Source organism: Pleurodeles waltl, chromosome 2_2 (genome assembly GCF_031143425.1).
Source record: "Pleurodeles waltl isolate 20211129_DDA chromosome 2_2, aPleWal1.hap1.20221129, whole genome shotgun sequence".
Lineage (NCBI taxonomy): Eukaryota > Metazoa > Chordata > Amphibia > Caudata > Salamandridae > Pleurodeles > Pleurodeles waltl.
In genome coordinates this window covers 890,275,783-890,301,391 of record NC_090439.1, presented here as the reverse complement: position 1 = coordinate 890,301,391, position 25,609 = coordinate 890,275,783, and the positions used below count along the sequence as shown (strand labels likewise).

General features: G+C 46.3%; 1 protein-coding gene across 8 annotated transcripts in view; it reads left to right on the top strand.

Annotated features, from left to right (window-relative positions):
* UBR5 (ubiquitin protein ligase E3 component n-recognin 5) overlaps positions 1–25,609 on the top strand; it is a 1,605,594-nt gene that overhangs the window by 1,178,731 nt on the left and 401,254 nt on the right. For all 8 annotated transcript variants that reach the window (XM_069220579.1, XM_069220580.1, XM_069220578.1 and 5 more), the window contains 2 exons: positions 17,825–18,036; positions 22,518–22,748. In XM_069220579.1, coding sequence (XP_069076680.1) covers positions 17,825–18,036; positions 22,518–22,748 — 443 coding nt within the window. The remainder of the gene's footprint in view (positions 1–17,824; positions 18,037–22,517; positions 22,749–25,609) is intronic.

Below are 25,609 nucleotides of genomic sequence, written 5' to 3'. Positions count from 1 at the left end.
AACATATCACCCTGTTGCAAGAGGAAGTAAAATCTCTATTACTCAAGCAAGCAATAGAGGCAGTGCCACAAAATCAAATAGGAACAGGAGTTTACTCACTATTTCTTCATTCCAAAAAGGACGGAACCTTGAGACCAATATTAGATCTCAGAACCCTCAATCTTTACATCCTGTCAGAACATTTTCACATGGTAACACTACAGGATGTTGTCCCACTACTTCAGCAACACGATTTCATGGCAACATTAGACCTCAAAATTGTGTATTTTCAAATACCCATCCATCCTGCGCACAGAAAATATCTCAGGTTTGCGATTCAAGGAAATCATTATCAGTTCAAAGTGTTACCCGTCGGAATAACAACAGCTCCCAGAGTATTCACAAATTGCCTGGCGGTAGTTGCAGCCTACCTAAGAAGACAACACATTTATGTCTTTCCATATCTTGATGATTGGCTAATAAAATCCAGCAGTCATACACAGTGTTACAACCATACGCAATATGTAATACAAACCCTGGGGTGCTCCATAAACTACCAAAAATCACACCTACAACCTGCGCAAATTCAACAGTATTTAGGAGCAACACTAAATACTCGAACAGCACTCGCGAGTCCAAGTCCACAAAGGGTACAAGCATTTTGCAATTTATTGCAACAAATACTACCAGCCCAACAGGACACTGTCAAATTAGTCATGAAACTATTGGGCATGATGGCATCCTGTATTGCCATTGTCCCACATGCAAGACTAAACATGCAGTATTTGCAACAATGCCTTGCACAGCAATGGTCACAGGCACAGGGTCAACTTCAAGAGCTAGTGTTGATAGACCGCCAAACATACAAGTCTCTTCAGTGGTGGAATGCCACAAACCTAAACAAAGGACGGCCATTTCAAGACCCCGTGCCTCACACCATACTTATAACAGATGCATCAATGATTGGCTGGGGGGCTCACCTCAACAATCACAACATCCAGGGACAATGGGACGCCAAACACAAACAGTTACACATAAATCACTTAGTTGCTTGCTGTATTCCTAGCACTCAAAGCTTTTCAGCCTCTTCTTGGGGAACACCAGACGTAGATCTGTTCACCACCAGCAAAAACGCGAAATGCCAAAACTTCGAATCCAGGTACCCACATCCCCTATCCAAGGGCAATGCTCTATGGATGAATTGGTCAGGGATATTTGCTTATGCTTTTCCCCCTCTCCCGCTCATTCCATTTCTAGTCAACAAACTGCGTCAAAACACGCTCACACTGATACTCATAGCGCCAACGTGGGAATGTCAACCCTGGTACACTCCCAAACAGACCAGATCTGTTAAAACAGAACAAACAGCAGATCAGGCATCCAAATCCCAACATACTCAATCCAGCGATTTGGCTCCTGAGGTCATAGAATTTGGGTATCTACAACTACCAACTGAATGTATGGAAGTAATTAAACAAGCAAGAAAACCGTCTACCAGGCAGTGCTATGCCAATAAATGGAAAAGATTTGTGCATTACTGTCAATCTAAACAAATTACCCCACTTTCAGCATCAATACAAGACATTGTATGTTATTTGCTTCATTTGCAAATTGGCGAACTTAGCTTTTTCATCCATAAAAATACATCTCACTGCAATTTCCACGTACTTGCAGAATATATAGCGCTGCTCTTTATTTAGAGTTCCTGTTATCAAACCCTTCATGGAAGAGTTAAAACGCATTATCCCACCTAGAACGCCAGCAGTGCCATCCTGGAATTTAAACATAGTGCTCACACGACTTATGGGCCCACTATTTGAACCTATGCACTCATGTCAGATTCAATACCTAACATGAAAAGTTGCCTTCCTATTCGCAATTACTTCATTGCGAAGAGTTAGTGAAATTCAAGCCTTCACAATTCAAGAACCGTTCATACAAGTACACAACGAACTAACCCTACATTTCTTCCAAAAGTTGTATCACCTTTTCATATCAATCAAACAGCGGAACTACCAGTCTTCTTCCCACAGCCAGATTTTGTGGCAGAAAGGGCCCTGTATACATTAGATATTAAAAGAGCCCTAATGTATTACATTGATAAAACAAAATCATTTAGAAAGACTAAACAGTTATTTGTGGCATTCCAAAAACCACATACTGGTAACCCCATTCCAAAACAAGGTTTAGCAAGATGGATAGTAAAATGCATCCAAACAAGTTACCTGAAACCTAAAAGGCATCTCTTAGTTGCCCCCTAAAGCACACTCCACAAGGAAAAAAGGGGCTACAATGGCTTTCTTGGGAAATATACCAATGGCTGAAATTTGTAAAGCAGCTACTTGGTCAACACCACATACATTTACCAAGCATTACTGTGAGGATGTGTTAGCAATGCAGCAAGCCACAGTAGGCGAAGCTGTACTAAGAACATTATTTCAAACAACTTCAACTCCTACAGGCTAACCACTGCTTTTATGGGAGGAAAAACTGCTTTGTAGAGCATGCATAGCATGTGTATCTGCAGCTACACATGCCATTGAACGGAAAATGTCACTTACCCAGTGTACATCTGTGCGTGGCATGTAGTGCTGCAGATTCACATGCACCCTACCTCCTCCCCGGAAGCCTGTAGCCATTTAAGTTGAACATTTACCAAAATATATATATATATTCATATTCATATTCCATTTGCATGGACATCTCTTTTCTTTATACTCTCACTCCTACCTTGCTCTCTGCGGGAAAACAATCTAACATGGAGTCGATGCCCATGTGCAATGGAGCCGAAGAGGAGGAGTCACTCGGTCCCGTGATTCGAAAACACTTCTTCGAAGAAAACATGCCACAAACATATGTACACTAGGTAAGTGCCATTTTCCATGTGTGTATATATGTGTATATATATGTTCGATGGCATGTGTAGCTGCAGATACACATGCTGTGCACATCCCGCCATCTGGTGTTGGGCTCGGAGTGTTACAAGTTGTTTTTCTTCGAAGAAGTCTTTTCGAGTCACGAGACCGAGGGACTCCTCCCATTTCGACTCCATTGCGCATGGGCGTCGACTCCATCTTAGATTGTTTTTTTTCCGCCATCGGGTTCGGACGTGTTCCTTTTCGCTCCGTGTTTCGGGTCGGAAAGTTAGTTAGAATCTCGGAAAAAACGTCGGTATTGTTTGCGTTCGGTATCGGGTTAGTTACAACAGATCGACACCTAATTTAGAAGAGTCCCAGTGGCCCTTTGGGGTTTTTTCGATCCCCCGTCGGGGCCTGGTCGGCCCGGCAAAGTGTGAATTCAAGGCTGATGGAACGGACCCCATTCCGCTTCTGTCCAAAATGCCATAACAAGTATCCGTATACGGATCAGCATCTGGTCTGTAACTTGTGCTTGTCCCCAGAGCACAAGGAAGATACTTGTGAGGCCTGTCGAGCGTTTCGGTCCAGAAAGACGTTAAGAGACCGAAGAGCCAGAAGACTGCAGATGGCGTTGACGCCGACAGAACAAGAGCGTTTCGAGGAAGAAGAGGAAGCTTTCTCTATCCACGAATCGGAGTCGCAAGAGCTCGAGGCCGAAGAAACGCCGAAAACCGTGAGTAAGACGTCGAAACATAAGACTCACGAGAAGTCAGCAAGAGCCTAGGGGACGCCACCGCCAACAGGCCATGGCTTAACCCAAAAAAGCGGTGACCGAGCCAAGGCACCGAAAAAGGGCATGCTGGTGTCGAAGTCATCCGACTCCGGTCGAGATACCGCCACACAGCAGTCTCGGACCCGACACATCGGCTCTGAGAAATAGCGGCACTGAACAAATTCGGCACCAAGACGCCACCACGCCAAAAATTACAAAGGTTTCTTCGGAGCCTAAAAAGACCTCCGAAAAAGTTTCGGTACCGAAGCATCCAGCCTCTGAGCCGAGAACAGGTTCCTATACAGAGGAACAAGGATTAGCCTCACAAATGAAAAAACATAGATTTAGAGAGGAACTTCAAGCTGTAGAGCCAGACTATACTCAAAGGAGGCTCCACATTCATCAAGACACAAGGAAGATAACCACTCTTCCTCCAATTAAAACAAAAATAAAACTTGCCTTTCACGAAAAGGACAAGGAGCCACAGGCAAAGGTGGCAAAGAAAACACTCCACCACCATCAGTGCACACATCACCAGTAGCAACTCCTCCACTGATGCACTCCCCGACTCATACTGCCATGAGTCAAGATGATCCCGATGCATGGGACCTTTACGATGCTCCAGTATCGGACAACAGCCCAGACTCGTACCCTACCAGGCCGTCCCCTCCTGAGGACAGTACATCTTACACACAGGTGATCGCAAGGGCAGCTACTTTCCATAACGTCACCTTGCATTCAGAACCAAATGAGGATGACTTCTTGTTTAACACGCTAACCTCCACTCATAGCCAGTACCAAAGACTACCTATGCTCCCAGGAATGCTAAAACATTCAAAACAAATCTTTCAGGATCCTGTTAAAGGCCAGAGCCATAACTCCAAGGGTGGAGAAAAAGTACAAGCCACCGCCAACAGATCCTGTTTATATTACAACGCAGTTAACTCCAGACTCAGTAGTTGTCTGGGCAGCTCGTAAGAGAGCAAACTCTCATACCTCGGGAGACGCACCACCTCCAGACAAAGAGAGTTGCAAATTTGATGCTGCGGGCAAAAGGGTTGCAGCAAAAGCAGCAAACCAATGGTGCATTGCCAATTCAAAAGCGCTTTTGGCAAGATATGACAAAGCTCACTGGGATGAGATGCAACATTTGATAGAACACTTACCCAAGGAGTTCCAAAAAAGAGCACAACAGGTGGTGGAAGAAGGACAAAGTATCTCTAATAATCAGATACGGTCTTCAATGGATGCAGCAGATACGGCTGCAAGGACAGTAAATACTGCAATAACAATAAGAAGGCACGCATGGCTCCGCACGTCAGGTTTCAAGCCGGAAATTCAACAAGCCGTGCTAAATATGCCATTTAATGAACAGCAGTTGTTTGGGCCGTAAGTCGACACTGCTATTGAAAAACTCAAGAAAGACACTGATACGGCAAAAGCCATGGGCGCACTCTACTCCCCGCAGAGCAGAGGCACCTTTCGCAAAACACCTTTTAGGGGAGGGTTTCGAGGACAACCTACAGAAACCACAACATCACAAACAAGGCCCACTTACCAAAGCCAATATCAGCGGGGAAGTTTTCGGGGGCAATATAGAGGGGGACAATTCCAAAGAAGTAGAGGAAAATTCCAAAGCCCCAAAAGTCCTCAAAATAAGCAGTGACTCACAAGTCACACATCCCCATCACATAACACCTGTGGGGGGAAGATTAAGCCAATTTTACAAACATTGGGAGGAGATAACAACAGATACTTGGGTACTAGCAATTATCTAGCATGGTTATTGCATAGAATTTCGCGAATTCCCTCCAACAGTCCCACCAAAAACACACAGTATGTCGAAACAACATATAAATCTTCTAGGATTAGAAGTTCAAGCATTGCTCCAAAAAGAAGCAATAGAATTAGTACCAAAACAAGAACTAAACACAGGAGTTTACTCACTGTACTTTCTGATACCCAAAAAAGACAAAACTCTAAGACCTATACTAGATCTCAGAATATTAAATACATACATCAAATCAGACCATTTTCACATGGTTACATTACAAGAAGTAATCCCACTGCTCAAACAACAAGTCTACATGACAACTCTGGATCTAAAGGATGCATATTTCCATATACCAATACATCCTTCACACAGAAAGTACCTAAGGTTTGTATTCCAAGGGATACATTACCAATTCAAAGTGTTGCCATTCGGAATAACAACTGCGGCAAGAGTTTTTACAAAATGTCTAGCAGTAGTAGCTGCACATACCAGAAGGCAGCAAATACATGTGTTCCCGTACCTAGACAATTGGTTAATCAAAACCAACACGCAAAAACAGTGTTCACAACACACAAATTACGTCATAGAAACCCTACACAAACTAGGTTTCTCAATCAATTACTCAAAGTCACACCTTCTGCCGTGTCAAACACAGCAATACCTAGGAGCAACGATCAACACAGTAAAAGGAATTGCCACTCCAAGTCCACAAACAGTCCAAACATTCCAAAATGTCATACAAGCCATGTATCCAAACCAAAAGATACAGGTCAAATTAGTAATGAAACTCCTAGGCATGATGTCCTCATGCATAGGCATTGTCCCAAACGCAAGGTTGCACATGCGGCCCTTACAACAGTGCCTAGCATCACAGTGGTCACAGGCACAGGGTCAACTTCTAGATCTGGTGTTGATAGACCGCCAAACATACATCTCGCTTCAATGGTGGAACAGTATAAATTTAGACCAAGGGCGGCCTTTTCAAGACCCAGTGCCACAATATGTAATAACGACAGATGCATCCATGACAGGGTGGGGAGCACACCTCAATCAGCACAGCAACCAAGGACAATGGGACATTCAGCAAAAACAGTTTCATATAAACCACTTAGAACTGTTAGCGGTATTTCTAGCTCTGAAAGCATTTCAACCCATAATAACCCACAAATACACTCTTGTCAAAACAGACAACATGACAACAATGTATTACCTAAACAAACAGGGAGGAACACACTCGACACAGTTGTGTCTCCTAACACAAAAAATATGGCATTGGGCGATTCACAACCACATTCGCCTAATAGCACAATTTATTCCAGGGATTCAGAATCAGTTAGCACACAATCTCTCTCTGGATCACCAACAGATCCACGAATGGGAAATTCACCCCCAAATACTGAACACTTTCTTCAGAATGTGGGGAACGCCACAAATAGATCTATTTGCAACAAAAGAAAACTCAAAATACCAAAACTTCGCATCCAGGTACCCACAACATCAGTCTCAGGGCAATGCACTATGGATGAACTGGTCAGGGATATTTGCATACGCTTTTCCCCCTCTCCCACTTCTTCCATATCTAGTAAACCAGTTGAGTCAAAACAAACTCAAACTCATACTAATAGCACCAACATGGGCAAGGCAACCTTGGTACACAACACTACTAGACCTTTCAGTAGTACCTCATATCAAACTGCCAAACAGACCAGATCTGTTAACACAACACAAACAACAAATCAGACATCCAAATCCAGCATCGCTGAATCTAGCAATTTGGCTCCTGAAATCCTAGAATTCGGGCATTTAGACCTCACACAGGAATGTATGGAGGTCATAAAACAGGCTAGAAAACCTACCACTAGACACTGTTATGCAAATAAGTGGAAAAGATTTGTTTATTACTGCCATAATAATCGAATTCAACCTTTACACGCATCTGCAAAAGAGATAGTAGCATACTTACTACATTTGCAGAAATCTAAACTAGCTTTCTGATGGATACAACTACCTGTGGATTCCTCACCTCATGAATACTCCCATGGCGCCAGCATTCGACGGAAATCTTCTTACTAGTCTCTGCACGTCGACGAGGACGTCACTGTCTCGCACGCGACGCCGTCTGACGTCATACAGGCAATAAGAGGTCCTCGACGACGTGCGGACGTCAGTTCCCTTTTTTCCGTGCATTCGAAACGGTTATCTTCGAGGGAGCAACTGTTACTCTTGCGGTTACAGTGTATATCTTGCTGCGTACTCTTTCTCTGTGGAAATAATGTCGCAGAGAAAGTCTGGATTTAAGCCTTGTCGTGAGTGTGGAGGCAAGATGTCGGTGACGGATCCTCATTCCGATTGCCTTTGGTGTTTGAGCTCCGACCACGACGTCTCGACTTGTGATTCGTGTCAGCACATGAATCCGAAGGCCATTAAAGAACGCGAGGCGAAGCTGTTTATGGCCAAGTCAAAGGAGAAGCATCACAAGAAAAAGTCTTCTCCAAGACATCGGCGTCATCGAGACTCCCAGCGCCGTAGAGAATCTCGGCGTCATTCAAGGGAGGCTTGTTCCAGGTCTCCGGATCGGCGCTGGAGGACATGGGAGGTCAGCCCCACGGTGACGCCGCATCCTTCGACGCCGTTGCTCTCTCCGACGTCTCCAACTTCGCCTGGACAGGCGTCGGTGATTGAGGTATTGGAGCCTCAGGTGTTTTCTCCGGCGCAGACGCCGAGGCCGGCGTCGGGGTCGCCTCCGAGTCAGGCACCCCAGTATCCGGCTTTTCCCACCCCTGGAGCCGATAGTTCCGCATTCTTGAATGCGATGTATGCCATCTTCCAACAGATGGCTCCAGGGGGTGCTCCGGCTGGGCCTTTGGCCTTTTCTTTGGGTGATCCTGCGCCTCTTCGGCCGGCACCCTTTATGCCCTTTCTCCCGTTTGGGAACGTGGGCTCGGTGCCAGTGTCGGCGCCGGTGGCCGCTCCGATGGCTTCGGAGGGATTGGCCCCAGGGATTTCCATCCCGTCGACGTCAAAATTTCGGCCTGTGACTCCGGTGGGTCCATCCGTTTCATCTGCTCTTCAGTCGGCGCCGAAGTTACCTGTGGCGCCGGATGCGGCGTCGGTGGCTTCGGAAGATCGGCGCCGATCTCCGACTTCGGCGGAGGTGTTGTCGACTCCGCGGATTGAGCAACGACTGCATTCAAGGAGGCGTGCTCTCCGGGTACTAGAGGAGCAGGAGTACCAACGAGCCCTAGAGGAAGGAGAGCTAGAGGACTCGGGTGATGGGCTGCGTGGACTGGAGTCGGCCAGTGGGCTGGACACTTCCCCTGAGTGGGACCTTTCGTCCCCGGGGGAATATACCGAGGAAGCTGCTTCCTTTCATACAGTGGTACGGAAGGCAGCTAGTTTTTTGGACCTGCCTTTGCCGGTGGTGGAGGCGAAACAAAACCTTTTGACAGAGGTGTTGCATCCGGCCTCAGCCGCGGCGGAGCCTCTATTACCTTTTAATGACGCTCTGCTGGATCCGGTTTTAGAGGTGTGGAAGAAGCCGGCATCTTCCCCAGCATTTCACAGAGCCGTGGCCAGGAGGTATCGGACGGCTCCAACTGATCCTGGTTTCCTATCTAGGCACCCTACGCCGGAGAGCTTGGTTGTGCAGGCCTCCTGTTCGTCCAAGTCAGCGCCTGGTTCTTTCCCGACGGTGCCTGGGGACAGAGACTCAAAAAAGCTAGAGGCGCAGTCGAAGAAGATTTTTTCGTCCTGCAGTCTGGCGTTAAAAGCCACTAATGCGACCTGTATCCTGGGGAGGTATATTCATGCTCTGATGGATGACATCTCCTCTTCGTTTACAGAGCTTCCCCAGGGTCTTTTGGATCTTGTCTCTGATGCCCAGGCTGCTGCGACCCAAATTATCCAGACGGGACTGGATACCACCGACTCGGTAGCCAGAGCAATGGGCACAACTGTGGTGGAAAGGAGACAGGCCTGGCTCCGTAACTCGGGCTTTTCGGCAGATGTACAGTCCACATTGTTGGATCTCCCGTTTGATGGGGACAAACTGTTTGGGGCTAAGGCTGATTCGGCCTTGGAACGTTTTAAGGAGAGCAGGGCCACGGCTAAGTCGTTGGGACTCCAAGCTCCTTCTTCCACGGCCTCTTCCAGATTCTTCAGGAGGTTTCGTGGATTTGGGCGTGGCTCTTCCTCCTCTTCCTTTCGGGGAAGATATCAGCAACCTGCCTCTTCCCATCCCTATAGATCTTTTAGGGGGAGGGGTAGGGTCCGCACCAGGGGAGCCTCTCAGCAGCACTCTGCCTCTTCCTCATCCTCTGGCGGGGTGCAGCAGGGGAAGCAGCCTTAGGCTTCCACCATTTCCCACTCACTCCTCTCCTGTAGGGGGAAGATTACAGCATTTTCTCACCAAATGGGAGACTGTTACGTCGGACACTTGGGTTCTCAGTGTTGTGGGAGAAGGCTACACCCTTCCCTTTCGGGAGTTTCCGCCCCTCATCCCGCCCCGCCCTTCGTATTGTTCATAAGAACACCTCCTGTTGCTAGAACAGGAGGTAGAAGTCCTCCTTTTAAAGGGCGCGGTGGAGTTGGTCCCGGAGCAGGAAAGGGGTCAAGGAGTTTACTCAAGGTATTTCCTGATTCCCAAGAAGGATGGTCGTTTGAGACCAATTCTGGACCTGAGGATCTTGAATTGGTTCCTCAAGCAGGAAAAGTTCAAGATGCTGACCCTAGCACAGGTGCTTTTGGCGTTGAACATGGAAGACTGGATGGTGTCTGTCGACTTGCAGGATGCTTACTTTCATATCCCGATACTCAAGTCACACAGGAAGTATCTCCGGTTTGTGGTGGGATCGCAACACTACCAGTTTGCGGTCCTTCCGTTTGGTCTTACTTCAGCACCTCGAGTCTTCACGAAGGTGATGTCGGTGGTTGCGGCAGAGCTCAGAAGGAAGGGGATAGCAGTATTCCCTTACTTGGACGATTGGTTGATCAAAGCCAAGTCCCTGGAGCTTGTGTTGCGTCATCTGCAGTCAACAACCCAGTTGTTGTTCGACCTGGGCTTTTCGGTGAACGAGCCCAAATCTCACCTGGAGCCCTCTCAGCGCCTCCTGTTCATAGGGGCAGTACTGGATACGACATTGGGTCGGGCCTTTCCTCCGCCTCAGCGGATTCAAGATATTCAGGATTTGGTTCCAATGTTTCGAAATGGAGCGGTAGTTCCAGTCCTCAAGGTCCTTCGTCTGCTCGGTCTTTTTGCCTCCTGCATTCTGTTGGTCACGCATGCTCGCTGGCACATGAGGGCTCTTCAGTGGTGCCTCCGAAGGCAGTGGTCTCAACACAGAGGGGATCTAGAGGGTACTGTCAAGATCTCCAGAGATGCTGCTGTGGATTTGAAGTGGTGGATTGCAAGCAACAATCTTTCACAAGGAAAACCGTTCCAGCAGTCGCCACCAGTGGCCACAGTCATAACGGATGCTTCCACTCTAGGGTGGGGAGCTCATCTGGGGGATCTGGAGATCAAAGGTCTTTGGTCTCCAGAGGAACAGATTTTTCACATCAATCTGTTAGAGTTACGGGCTGTACGTCTGGCTCTCAAGGCCTTCCTCCCTTCCCTTCGTGGTCAGTCGGTACAGGTCCTAACGGACAATACTACCACGATGTGGTACATAAACAAGCAGGGAGGAGTGGGGTCGTACCTTCTCTGCAGAGAAGCTCTTCGACTATGGTCCTGGGCAAAGGACCATCGGATTTGCTTGATAGCAAACCATCTGGCCGGAGTCTTGAACGTGCGTGCGGACAGTCTCAGTCGCCACTTCTCGGCAGACCACGAGTGGCGTCTCCATCCAGATCAAGTCCGTTTAATCTTCCAGAAGTGGGGGTTTCCTCGGGTAGATCTGTTCGCCACTCGAGAGAACGCGCATTGTCCGTTGTTCTGCAGCCTTCAGTATCCGATGCAGGAAGCGTTGGGGGACGCGTTTCAAATGACCTGGTGCGGCCAGTTGCTTTACGCGTTTCCTCCCATACCCTTGATTCCTCGAGTATTGAGGAAGATTCGCCAAGACCGGGCTCTAGTAATCTTAATAGCTCCGGATTGGCCAAGGAGGGTGTGGTACTCCGACCTTCTCCAACTCTCAACGTGCCCGCCGCTCCGTCTCCCTTTCAGGGCAGACCTCCTCTCGCAGTCGCAGGGGCAGGTTCTACACCCCAACCTCCAGAGTCTGCACCTACATGCCTGGAGATTGAACGGGGCAACCTGAGTTCCTTCTCTCTCCCGCCTGAGGTAGTGGATGTTATATTAGCGGCCAGGCGACACTCCACTAAATCTATCTACGCTAATAGGTGGTCTAAATTTGTTGCGTGGTGTGGAGAGAGGCAGATTGATCCTTTACAAGCTCATCTATCGGACGTTTTGTCTTTTGCTCTATCTCTGGCGCAGAAAGGTTGTGCAGTGGCTACCATTAAAGGTTATTTATCGGCCTTGTCAGCCTTCATATGTCTTCCAGACCAACCATCTTTATTTAAATCCCCTATTGTTATCAGATTCTTGAAAGGTCTTCTAAATCAATATCCTCCAAAGCCATTCGTTATGCCGCAATGGGATTTGTCCTTAGTCCTGACTTTCCTTATGGGGTCCCCTTTTGAACCTATGCATTCTTGCCCCTTGAGGTATTTGGTTTTAAAAACAGTCTTCCTGATAGCTATAACATCAGCAAGGAGAGTGAGTGAGTTGCAGGCCTTATCAGTAAAACCCCCTTATACAACTTTTTATGGGGATAAGGTGGTGTTGAGGACCAAGGCTGCTTTCCTCCCGAAGGTTGTTTCACCCTTCCATTTGGCTCAGGCAATTACTTTGTCCACGTTCTATCCTCCGCCTCATCCTTCCAAAGAGGAAGAAAGACTGCACCGTTTGGACCCAAAGAGAGCGTTGAGCTTCTTTATCGATAGAACAAAGGATTTCAGGCTGGAGGATCAGCTGTTTATTGGATACGTGGGCAAGAGGAGAGGAAAGGCAGTCCACAAGAGAACACTATCCAGGTGGGTTGTTCTTTGCATTAAAATATGTTACTCTTTGGCAAAGAAGGATCCTCCTGAGGGCATTAGAGCTCATTCCACCAGAGCTAAGTCGGCCACTTCGGCCTTAGCCAGAGGTGTTCCTGTGGTCGACATCTGCAAGGCCGCAACTTGGTCGTCCCTTCACACTTTTGCAAAACATTACTGTTTAGATTCTGAGGTTAGAAGGGACGGCCATTTTGCACGGTCAGTGCTGCAGGATTTCTTGGTTTGACCATTTAGGCACCCACCGCCGGGCGTGGTACTGCTTTGGGACTCTATTCATGAGGTGAGGAATCCACAGGTAGTTGTATCCATCAGAAGAACGAGTTACTTACCTTCGGTAACGACTTTTCTGGTGGATACATTAGCTACCTGTGGATTCCTCACGGTCCCACCCGCCTCCCCGTTGCCTTTATGGTCTTGCCAAGTAATCCTTGAGTGCGCTCCTCTTGATCTTTGAGGGTGCAATAGATGTATATATATAATATATTATATATATATAGGTATATGTGTATATATCTTTATGTATATACTTGGTGTGTGTATATATTTTAAAAGAAAGAGTTTTATATATATATATATATATATATATATATGTACATAAAAAGATTTACAGTTATTCATACAATGTGGTGTATTTTTACAATATAATGGATGTTGCTTTGTTCTTTCATTGCATTGCCTGGTTGTTCTCATGCACGTAAAAAATGATTGGTACTGACGTCCGCACGTCGTCGAGGACCTCTTATTGCCTGTATGACGTCAGACGGCGTCGCGTGCGAGACAGTGACGTCCTCGTCGACGTGCAGAGACTAGTAAGAAGATTTCCGTCGAATGCTGGCGCCATGGGAGTATTCATGAGGTGAGGAATCCACAGGTAGCTAATGTATCCACCAGAAAAGTCGTTACCGAAGGTAAGTAACTCGTTCTTCTCTTCCATTAAAATACATTTTACAGCAATCTCAGCTTACCTGCAAATTACACACTCAACTTCATTATTTAGGATACCAGTCATAAAAGCGTTTATGGAAGGCATAAAGAGAATTATACCACCAAGAACACCACCGGTTCCTTCATGGAACCTCAACATTGTCTTAACACGACTCATGGGTCCACCGTTTGAGCCCATGCACTCTTGTGAAATGCAATACTTAACGTGGAAAGTTGCATTTTTAATTGCCATCACATCTCTAAGAAGAGTGAGTGAAATTCAAGTATTTACCATTCAAGAACCATTTATTCAAATACACAAAAATAAAGTTGTTCTACGGACCAATCCTAAATTTTTACCAAAAGTAATCTCACCGTTCCACTTGAATCAAACGGTAGAATTACCAGTGTTCTTCCCACAGCCAGATTCTGTAGCTGAAAGAGCACTACATACATTAGACATCAAAATAGCACTAATGTACTACATTGACAGAACAAAACTAATTCGAAAGACAAAACAACTATTTATCGCCTTTCAAAAACCTCATACAGGAAATCCAATTTCAAAACAAGGCATTGCTAGATGGATAGTTAAGTGCATTCAAACATGCTATCTTAAAGCTAAAAGAGAACTGCCTATTACACCAAAGGCACACTCAACCAGAAAGAAAGGTGCTACCATGGCCTTTCTAGGAAATATTACAATGGACGAAATATGTAAGGCAGCAACATGGTCTACGCCTCATACATTTACCAAGCACTACTGTGTAGATGTGTTAACTGTACAACAAGCAACAGTAGGTCAAGCTGTACTAAGAACATTATTTCAAACTACTTCAACTCCTACAGGCTGAACCACCGCTTTTGGGGAGATAACTGCTTATTAGTCTATGCACAGCATGTGTATCTGCAGCTACACATGCCATCGAACGGAAAATGTCACTTACCCAGTGTACATCTGTTCGTGGCATTAGTCGCTGCAGATTCACATGCGCCCACCCGCCTCCCTGGGAGCCTGTAGCCGTTCAGAAGTACATCTGAAACATTTGTACATTTGTAAATATATTACTTTAAACTTCATTATGTACAGACGCATTCACTCCATTGCATGGGCACTATTACTAGCATACACAACTCCTACCTCACCCTCTGCGGGGAAAACAATCTAAGATGGAGTCGACGCCCATGCACAATGGAGTCGAAATGGGACGAGTCCCTCGGTCTCGTGACTCGAAAAGACTTCTTCGAAGAAAAACAACTTGTAACACTCCGAGCCCAACACCAGATGGCGGGATGTGCACAGCATGTGAATCTGCAGCGACTAATGCCACGAACAGATGTACCCTGGGTAAATGACATTTTCCATATATATATATATATATTTATATATATATATTTATATATATTTATATATATATATATATATATATATATACTTTGACAGTACCTTGCATGGCAAAGTCGAGTTACCATTTTAAAACTGCAGTGCCAGTTTGCAGTGCCAGTCTGGGAGACATGTTTTACCTTGTCATGGTGACACAACTAGTGCTGCACTCCACGAGAAACATTTCCAATTCCAGACCCTAGATTCCCCTGGTAAGTTGAGTTATGTTGGCTGTAAGCCTGTCAAACATATACCACTTTAAGGGTCAGAGCACATGCACTGTATCCTGATTAATAGGGCATATCAGAGCCATTACACCAGGCCCCAGTAGTCAACATGGGGGCAAAATGTGAGAGTGAACCGGCTGAAATCTTGTTTCCTTACAAGTGGGCTCTTGTTTACATGTAAAAGGTTCCAAGTTATTTTCAGCACAATAGCACCAGTATTTGATGTAGAAAAAAAGGAAAATTACAAAAATGTGATTTCAGCATGCAGAGGGTATGTTTATATGTGGGCCTAATCCATCACTTCTGGGGTGATATGGATCCAGTGTGGAGTCACATGGCACCACCTGTTGGCATGAGAGTGCTGCTGTAAAAAGCTTACATATTCAGTTTGGCACATGTTTTTTTTTCAAAGGTGAGTAGTCACCAGAAAGGATGTTACCGAAGGTAGGTTACTTGTTTGTCAAGCCTGTATTTGTTTGCCCAATCAACCATCTTTGTTTAACAATTCCCAGAACCTATTAGTCATGCAGCAGGAGTACTTTAACTTTGTGTTGACGTTTCTCATCTAGATGCTGTTTGACCCAGTGCACAGTTGCTCACTGAGACTACTGATGCTCAGAACTGTCTGCCTAATTGCTGTCACCTCTGCATGAAGGAAACTCAGCTGTTCTCGGTGCAACCACCCTGCAGCACTTTTATGGACATGTTAGTGCTGAATACCCGGGCAGTCTTTCACAAAGTTGTGACAGTTTTGCTGAGTTGGCCAACCTGTTTTTCCACCAAAGGTTTTTAGTCCACTTCACCCGAGGAGGAGGGACTCCTTCAGCTTAAGCCTAAAAGAGTGCTGAGCTTTTACGTTGACAGCGCAAGAGGTCCTAATGCGGATAACCACTCTTTGTATGATTCTCTGGCGCAAATCAGTCAAACCGGATTTGTAAGGAAAACAGCCCCGTCTTGAGTCCTTTTCTGAATTCCTGAGGTGTTGCTGAGGTCCTGAGGTGTAGGGGGGACTTTGTTCCAGGGCTTTGCCTCGTGGTGGGAGAAGTAGCTTCCTCCACTGTTGTGCCAGTCGATGAAAGGAGGTGTGAGGGAGGCCAAGCTCAGGTGTCTGAAGGGTTGGTGGGAGTTTGGCGGTGGTTGATGTAAGCCGGTCCTTGATTGTGAAGGGCTTTGTAGGGGTATATCATCATCTTGTATTGACATCTCTTCTGAATGGGGAGTCAGTGGAGCCTCTTTAGGTATTGGGTGATGTGGGTCTGCCTGGAAAGTAGAGGAAGAGTTTGGCTGCAGAATTCTGTATGGTCTACAGTCTTCTCAGGAGGTGTGTGGCACATAGAGTGCGTTTCCGTAGTCTAGCCCACTGGTGACTAGGGATTGAGTGACAGTTTGTCTGGTGTTGACGGGGAGCCATTTGAAGATCTTACGGACCATGCAAAAAGTGAGCAAGCAGGCGTAAGAGACTGAGTTGATCTAATGGTGAGCTTGTTGTCCAGGATAATACCAAGATTGCAGGCAGGGTCTTTCTGCATTGGAGAGGGCCCTTGATCGTGGGGCCATCAGTAGTCGATCCATGGGAAGGTGCTGTTCCCAAAGATCACTATTTGTTTTGTCTGTGTTCAGTTTTAGGCATTTGTACTTCATCCAGATAGCGACGCTCATCATGCACCTGCAGAAGATGACCCTTGAGGTGGAGAGTTCTTCTCATAGCTAGAGGATGAGCTAGATGTTGTCTGTCTAGGATATGATGTTTAGTCCATGGGTTCTGATCATTTTTTGCCAAGGGAGTCATGTTGAACAGTGTAGGGCTAACAAGTATTGGTAAAGCCAATAGCTCTTGCCTATGCGAGAGCTGTTGGCTTTGCCAATCTGTTGAATCCATGTTGTAGAGCAGTGTGGCTGTCAACATGGCTAAAAGTTAGGGAAAAAGCACTATGATGTGGCCAGAGCTAGTCGCCTCATAGTGTTTTTTTTTTTTCTTCTTTTTTTCCTAAAACTTACGGTGAATGCGGGTGGACTAAATGGACAGTAAAAGGGAGGGTGAAAGGGAATGGGTAATACAAACAGGATAGAGGGAGGGTAGAATGGAATGGCCAATGGGTCGCTAATTAAACCAGTATGTACAATCCAGTGCTGGCTACATCATATAGCCTTTTTTCTTGTTCTTCTCTTGGTTTGTGGGGGGGGGGGAGGGTATGGTTGGCTTGGCAGGGTTGACTGTGGACAAATACCATGGGGGATGGGTGGGGGGGTAAAAGCGAAGAAGCAACACAGACTAGGATGGAGGTGGGATGGCAGAAGCAATATGGACAAGAAAGGATGGGAGGGAAAGCAGCAATACATACTAGGGATGGGTGAGAGGGGAATAAGCATCACAACTAACTGAGGTGAAAGGGGAAAGAAGCCACACGGAGAAGGACAACATCAAAACAACAAATAAAAATAGTGCGTCATTCACAGTGTAAGCAGCGTAAGGACGCTAATCATGGTGAAGCAGTCAGTACTTCGTCCTTGATCCACACCAAAGAAGAGAAAGTGAAGCTGGCATGCATTGGCAAATTAGGAGGCAGCAAATAAGAGTGGCAATGAAGCCATTGAATGCTATGCAATGCTCAAATCCTTGAAGGACGTTGTGCCCTCCTGTTTATTTTTGCTCCCCAGTAGACTATAGAGGCAGTTGCATATCCACCATCCAGGTGGCTATGCAATACAAAGCATGTTAATTTGGTACTTACCTCAAGTTTCAAAACTGCTTTTGGAATAGAGTAGTGCATTTCCTAATGATGCTTTCACTGGCATTCTTTTTAAGAATAACTGGAAAATCTTTTTTTTTTTTGTTTTGTTTTTTAGAGCTATGTTGAAGAAAAACTAATTCCTACCTGGAACTGGATGGTGAGCATTATGGATTCCACTGAGGCACAGTTACGTTATGGTTCTGCTCTATCATCTGCTGGTGACCCAGGACATCCGAATCATCCACTTCATGCTTCTCAAAATTCAACCAGAAGGGAGAGGATGACTGCACGGGAGGAAGCTAATTTTAGAACGTTGGAAGGTAGAAGGTGTGTAACTGTTTTGTTAGTAAATGGACAAGTTATTCCAATCCCCTATTCTGTTAGATTTCTCATAAGGTTTCTGCCATTTACTTTTATTTTATGTCTGGCAATCTTTGATTAAAAACACTGCTGATGTGCTCGCAATGTTCTTAGCACAGCTGCCAGCGTGGAAGTGCAGCACTCAAACCAGATCACCGTACAAATGCAAATCCTGCAGCACATTACATTGTAAGTGTTTGGCACATTCTCTTAGTACACATTTGCAAACAATTCCCAGCAGATGTAAAACATAATCTGCATGTGTACAAAAATGTTATCTTATGCACACCATACATAATACGTCTATACATGCTGTGTGTGTGTGTGTTTATTTGCATACACACACACACACACACACACACAGGCTCTAATAGCTGCACACATTTTAGAATATGCTTGCTCAGTCGTGAACACTTAATACATATTTGTGGGCTTCCATCCTTTCAAACACAAATGTGGTGATCTAGTTTCAGTAGAAATGTTCAAGGAAGAAGTGTGTTGTGTGCACATAGGAATACGGAATAGCTCCGAAAACAAAGGAACCTTGAATGCTGTATGCATACTCCATAGATTACATCTCCATTTACATGGTTGGATTCTACATATGATTTTCCATCTTTGTATAATCCATGCCACACTATGCCTTTGTGCATATTATTAATGCCCACAACATATCTATCCCGTGATTAGCAGTTGTACACTAGTCAGAGAGCCATGCCCACAACCCACTGCCTGTGGCATAGGTAAGTCACCCCTCTAAGCAGGCCTTACAGCCCTAAGGCAGGGTGCACTATACCACAGGTGAGCAGGCTTGAGCACTGTGCCCCTACAGTGTCTAAGCCAGTTCTTAGACATTGTAAGTACAGGGTAGCCATCAAGAGTATATGGTCTGGGAGTTTGTCAAACACGAACTCCACCGTTCCATAATGGCTACACTGAATACTGGGAAGTTTGGTATCAAACTTGTCAGCACAATAAATCCACACTGATGCCAGTGTGGGATTTATTGGGAAATGCACACAGAGATGCCCCCTGTATACCAGCCCAACTACTAGTGCTAGGCTGACCGGTTTCGGCCAGCCTGCCACATCCAGGCGGATTTCTGGCCACATGAGGTGAGTGCCTTTGTCACTCTGTGGCCAGGAAAAAAGCCTGTCCTGGGTGCAGGTGCTCCACACCTCCCCGTGCAGGAACTGTAACACCTGGTGGTGAGCCTCAAAGGCTCAAGCCTGGTGTTGAAGCGCCCCAGGGCAATCCAGTTAGTGGAGATTCCAACAGGGGAGCCATCAGAGTCTGACTGTTTTTTTGTTGTTGTCATCTGCAGATGGCATCTTTAACAAATTAAGACTTTACCACCTTGTCAGCATTACCATATGTAGGAGGTTGGGTCTGTATATACTATCTCAAAGTGAGCGATAGTGTGCACAGGGTCAAAGGGTTCCCCTTAGAGGTTGATAGTGGAACAATTAGATAATACTAATGCTCTATTTTGTGGTAGTGTGGTTGAGCAGTAGGCTTATCAGAGGGTAGTGCTAAGCATTTGTTGTATACAGACAGGCAATAACTGAGAACACGCACTGAGACTTAACTTCAGGCCAATAGGTTTTTAGATAGAAAAATATTTTTTTCTTAATTTATTTTAGAGCCACAAGATTCAGAATTTAGGTAAGTACACACATTGTAAGGTACTTCACACAGGTAAGTATGGAACTTTGAATGAAAACAGTAATGTACACAGTTTTAGCAAAAATGGCAATAAGCTATTTTAAAAGTTGACACTGCAAAAATCAACAGTTCCTGGGGAAGGTAAGTAATAGTATGTTTCTTAGAGAAGTAAAGCACTTACAAGTTGTCTCCTGGGCGTAAGCAGCATACCGCTGGGGGTTCAAGTCAACCCCAAGCACCCAGCAACACAGGGCCGGTCAGGTGCAGAGGTCAAAGTAGGGCCCAAATAACATAGGCACCTATGGAGAACAGGGGTGCTCTCGTTCCAGTGTGATAGAAGAAAACTACCTGCGTCTTCGGGGAGCAGACCAGGGGGGGTTTGTAAAGCACTAGGGGGGGGGGGGCCCAAAAAGGCACACAAAATACACCCTCAGTGGCTCAGGGGCAGCCAAGTGCAATGAGTGAGCAAGGCATCGGACTGTAGGTAGGAAACAATGGAGAGACCCGGGGGTCACTGGAGATGCAGGCAGGGCACAGGGGGGCTTCTCGGGCCAGCCACCGACTAGGCTAGGATGATGGCCGTCTGCTGGTCACACCTGCACTGGTGGTTGGTTCCTCTCGGTCCTGGAGGCTACGGGTGCAGTGCTTTTTCCAGGCGTCTGGTTCCTTTGTTACCGGGCAGTCGCAGTCAGGGGGAGCCTCTGGATCCTCACTGCAGGTGTCGCTGTGGGGGTGCAGGAAGGTCGAATCGGGGTGTCCACGTCGTTGGAGTCGCCTGGGGGTCCTCTCTGTGGTGTTGGTTTCTCTGCACACGAGCCGGGGGCATTGGGTGCAGAGTGTGAAGACTCATGCTTCTGGAGTGAGGCTGGAGTCTTCAGTCAAGATGGTTTCTTTGTTGTAGTTTTGGACAGAGCCGCTGTCCTCTGGAGTTTCTTGGTCCTTTCGGTGCAGGTCAGTCCTCTGGTCCTGCTAGATGCTTCTCTGTGCAGGTTCTCGGAGTCTGGAGACAGGTGGGTAGGGCTGAGACCAAATGGCTGAGACCAAATCAGTTGTTGTCTCTGTCGTCTCTGCGGTCTTTCAGGTCAGTAGTCCTTTCTTCAGGTGGGAGGAATCTCGTTTCCTGTGTTCAGGGTCGCCCCTAAATACTAAATTTAGGGGGGTGTTTAGGTCTTTAGGTGTTTAGGTCTGGGGGCAGTAGCCAATGGCTACTGCACTTGAGAGTGGCTACACCCTCTTTGTGCCTTCTCCCTGTGGAGAGGGGGGCACATCCCTAATCCTGTTGGGGGGAATCCTCCAAAACAAGATGGAGGACTTCCTAAGGCAGGGGTCAACTCAGCTCAGGACACCTTAGGGGCTGTCCTGACTGGAGGGTGAATCCTCGTTATCTCCTCTGGACTTGCTGCCAAAAGTGGGGGCTGTGTTGGGGGGGGGGCATCTCTGCTAGCTGGAGTGCCCTGGGCATTGTAACATGAAGCCTGAGCCTTTGAGGCTCACTGCTAGGTGCTACAGTTCCTGCAGGGGGGAGGTGTTAAGCACCTCCACCCAGTGCAGGCTTTGTTTCTGGCCTCGGAGCCCAAAGGCTCTCAACCCAGGTGGTCAGAAACTCATCTCAGTGGCAGGCTGGCACAAACCAGTCATTCCTGCACTGAAGGATTAGGTAAAATACGGGGGGCATCTCTAAGATGCCCTCTGTGTGCATTTTTTTATGAATCCAACACTGGTGTCAGTGTGGGTTTATTATTCTGAGAAGTTTGATACCAAACTTCCCAGTATTCAGTGTAGCCATAATGGGATTGTGGAGTTCGTTTTGACAAACTCCCAGACATATATTTAATATGGCACACTGCACTGACAATGTCTAAGAATAGACTTAGACACTGTAGGGGCATATTGCTAATGCAGCTATGTCCTCACCTGTGGTATAGTGCACCCTGCGTTAGGGCTTTAAGGCCTGCTAGAGGGGTGACTTACATATGCCACAGGGAGTATTTTGTGTGCATGGCATCCTGAGGAGGATGCCATGTGGACTTTGCCTTCATCTCCCCACCAACACACACAATCTGCAATGGCAGTGTGGATGTGTTAGGTGAGGGGTTCCTTAGGGTGGCACAACATATGCTGCAGCCCTTAGGGACCTTCCCTGGACACAGGGCCCTTGGTACCACTGGTACCTTTTACAATGGACTTATCTATGTGCCAGGGGTGTGCCAATTGTGGAAACAATGGTACATTTTTAGTGAAAGAACACTGGTGCTGGGGCCTGGTTAGCAGGGTCCCAGCACACTTCTTCGTCAAGTCAGCATCAATATCAGGCAAAACGTGGGGGGTAACCGCAACAGGGAGCCTTTTAGCTACACCATACTTATTCGAATAATGAGTACCTATTTCAGTAATGGATATCAAAACAGTTAGCTTTTGTAATGACTCAGCATAGTGCTAAACTTACATGCACACATTTTCTTCTAATAAAGCAGACTGCAGTATGTGCAAAATGCCAGTTTTGTGTTTCTCCTTCTTTACGCCTGACAAAGGAAACTGCAGGTTATCTTGTTGCTTCTATAGGCCACATTTAATTTTGTCACCATTTAAAATCATGTGGAAAAAGTTAAGAATAAGGTGTAAGGAAATAGTTAATTTTCTGATGGTCTGTTCAAACTATTTATTTATTTTATATTTGACATTGAGAAAGGAGTTTTACTCTATCCACCCTTAACATGTGTGAAAAAGATTAATTTGCAGAATGTTTATTTGAGCATGTTGACTTTATTTTCCTCTCTCCATAGGCGAGCCACTTTGCTTAGTGCCCGTCAGGGAATGATGTCTGCACGTGGTGATTTTTTAAATTATGCCCTTTCATTGATGCGTTCTCACAACGATGAACATTCTGATGTTCTTCCAGTTCTGGACGTCTGTTCATTGAAACATGTTGCATATGTTTTCCAAGCCCTTATTTACTGGATCAAAGCAATGAATCAGCAAACTACGTTGGACACTCCACAGCTAGAGCGTAAAAGGTATGAAAGACATTAATCTCCAACAATTCTGTATTCTCTGCAGCGTTGTGGTTATTTATCATTAATATGACAAATAGTTGAATTATCTGTGAACAATTCCACTTAATGTGCTTCATGTGTAACATGTCTGTCAACTCTGACAGTGCCCTGGATACAACATCATTCAGCCACCAATGGTCTCATAACAGAGCATATGGTGCGACTGGCACTCTGATGTTAGATTGTCCTTTTCTCTCTTGCCCTTAAAGGCATAGACAAGCCAGAAAACAGTTTTAACAATACATTGCATAAATCCAAGTCCATTCTAGGTTCTCTGCTTCAAAACATCACTTCACAATGAATAGGTGGGCAAATCAATGAGAAATTTAGAAGTAAATAGAGTAGCCACGTGAAAGACCGTTACTGAAGATAAGTAACATTTTCTTTCACATGATGTATCAACTACAATTTGTTATTAATACACGACTGCACAAGCACACAAAGGCCCTGATTGTTATACTTATAAACACTTTCTGCCCTTCGCACAAGATAATCGCAGCCCTGCTTTGTCAGTTTTAGATCTTATTCTAGAAATGTCCTGTCTGATAGAGACCAGTAGCTGCAGATTCCTTAACTCACAGGTGTCAGACTGGATCTGGAAGACTTTTTCTGAGCAGTACCCCTGCATGCTGGTAGGTGGCATCGATCGACTCCATGTCTGTGCTGGAAATGATGTTGCCAGGCCTATATAGGCACCACCCTGGGACACTGACGTCAGTTCTTTTCTTTCTGCACCAGCCAGAGTTGATCACAGAAAACTACCACTTAGTCATTTTTTGACTGGACCTTTTTGACTTCTTGTTGGCCATTTTGGGTTGAGGATGTCATCACGCAAGATTGGTTTTAAGCTCTGCGGAACCTGTCACCGGCCGATGCTAGTGACAGATCTTCACTTTGTCTGTGGTGTTTTGAGTGCGACCACGACCTGAGCTCATGGTCCGATTACTGGGCAATGCATCCGAAGGCTTTGAGGGAGCGGTCTTTAAAGCTGATGACAGTGAACTCCGCGCAGCTCAAGGTCCCAGTTGTGGGGAAGGTCCCAAGACAATGCTGTGCCTGAAGTAATCTTTGTCCCCTTCCATGTCCTCAGGACGATCGGGTAAGTCGAGGCACAAGAAGAATAAAAAGTCGATGTTCAGTTTAACTTCTCCTCTTCCGTCGGCCAACACTACAAGGGAGCCTCGGCATTCAAGGACTCACTCCTCAGAACCTGTGCCAGCTCCACGCCTCCCTGATTTTCCTGGAGACTGATAGACCTCTGCCCAACTCAAAAAAGTTTGAGGCCATGCACTCAATTTTTGGGCAGTCCAGCCCATCTGCGTGCCTTTGGGCCTCATGGAGTTGGAGGGGGCCCCATCGTATTCCACACCAGCAGCTTTGGCCTTGGCACCGATGGGGCCCCCAAGGATCCAGTCTTGAATCCAGACATGCACCAATCGTAACATCTTGATCTTCCCCAACACCAGTGCCGGAGCTCCCGGCATCGCCTGTGCCCACCAACAGCACTTTGTCAGCCCGATGGGTGTCATCTGACTCTGGCGCCTTCTGGGTCAGACCCTGAGCCCCGTTATGTTGGGCTAGGCCTCGGGGAAGACTGGGAGGGGTCAATGGACCCTGTAGAACACCATCCCTATGAGGAAATGGACAGGTATGAAGATTTGTGTGAAGCCAGTGGACTAGACACCACTCCAGGTACTGGTTTTCTCCCACCCCACCCACACACACACACACACACACACACTGTGGCTAGAGAGGATGTAGCTTCACATGCAACGGTGGTGAGTAGGGCAGCTGAGGCTCTAGACCTTCAGCTGCCCTCGTGGCAGTCAGGACTAATTTCTTGACAAGTGCTGGAACCGGAGGTTTCCACATCTGAACCCCTACTCCCATTCCTTAATGCCCTCACGTTCGCCTTCTCTTGGGTACCTGGTCCAAACCCAGCACAGGGGCCCCAGTGAATGGGACAACTGCCTGCCACTATTGCCCAGCACCTGGGGACCCAATCTTCATCACTCAACACCCTATCTCTGAGAGCTTGGTGGTCCAAGCCTCAGCTTCCCGCAATGCTTTCCCTGCCGCTCCCCCGGATAGAGAATCCAAGAGGCTAGACTCATTTGGGAAGAAGTTTTCTTCTTCCACGAGCCTAGCATTGCTGTCCATGAACACCACATATCTTTTGGGCAGTTATCCTCACACTCTGTAGGACATGGTTGCGCAAGTGGTGCACAGCCTTCGGTGGAGGCCCGCACCATGTTCTGTCAGGCTGTTGCCGATGGAAGAGTGTAGGAAGTTGGCTCTGTATGCACTATTTCAAAGTAAGGAATAGTATGCACAGAGTCCAAGGGTTCCCCTTAGAGGTAAGATAGTGGCAAAAAGAGATAATTCTAATGCTCTATTTTGTGGTAGTGTGGTCAAGCAGTAGGCTTATCAGAGGAGTAGTGTTAAGCATTTGTTGTACACACACAGGCAATAAATGAGGAACACACACTCAGACAATTCCAGGCCAGTAGGTTTTTGTATAGAAAAATATATTTTCTTAGTTTATTTTAAGAACCACAGGTTCAAGATTTACATGTAATACTTTAAATGAAAGGTATTGCAGGTAGGTACTTTATGAACTTTGAATAATCAAAATAGCATATATACTTTTCACATAAATCACATATAGCTATTTTAAAACTAGACAGTGCAATTTTCACAGTTCCTAGGGAGAGTAAGAGTTTGTTAGTTTTTTCAGGTAAGTAAACCACCTACGGGGTTCAAGTTTGGGTCCAAGGTAGCCCAACGTTGGGGGTTCAGAGCAACCCCAAAGTTACCACACC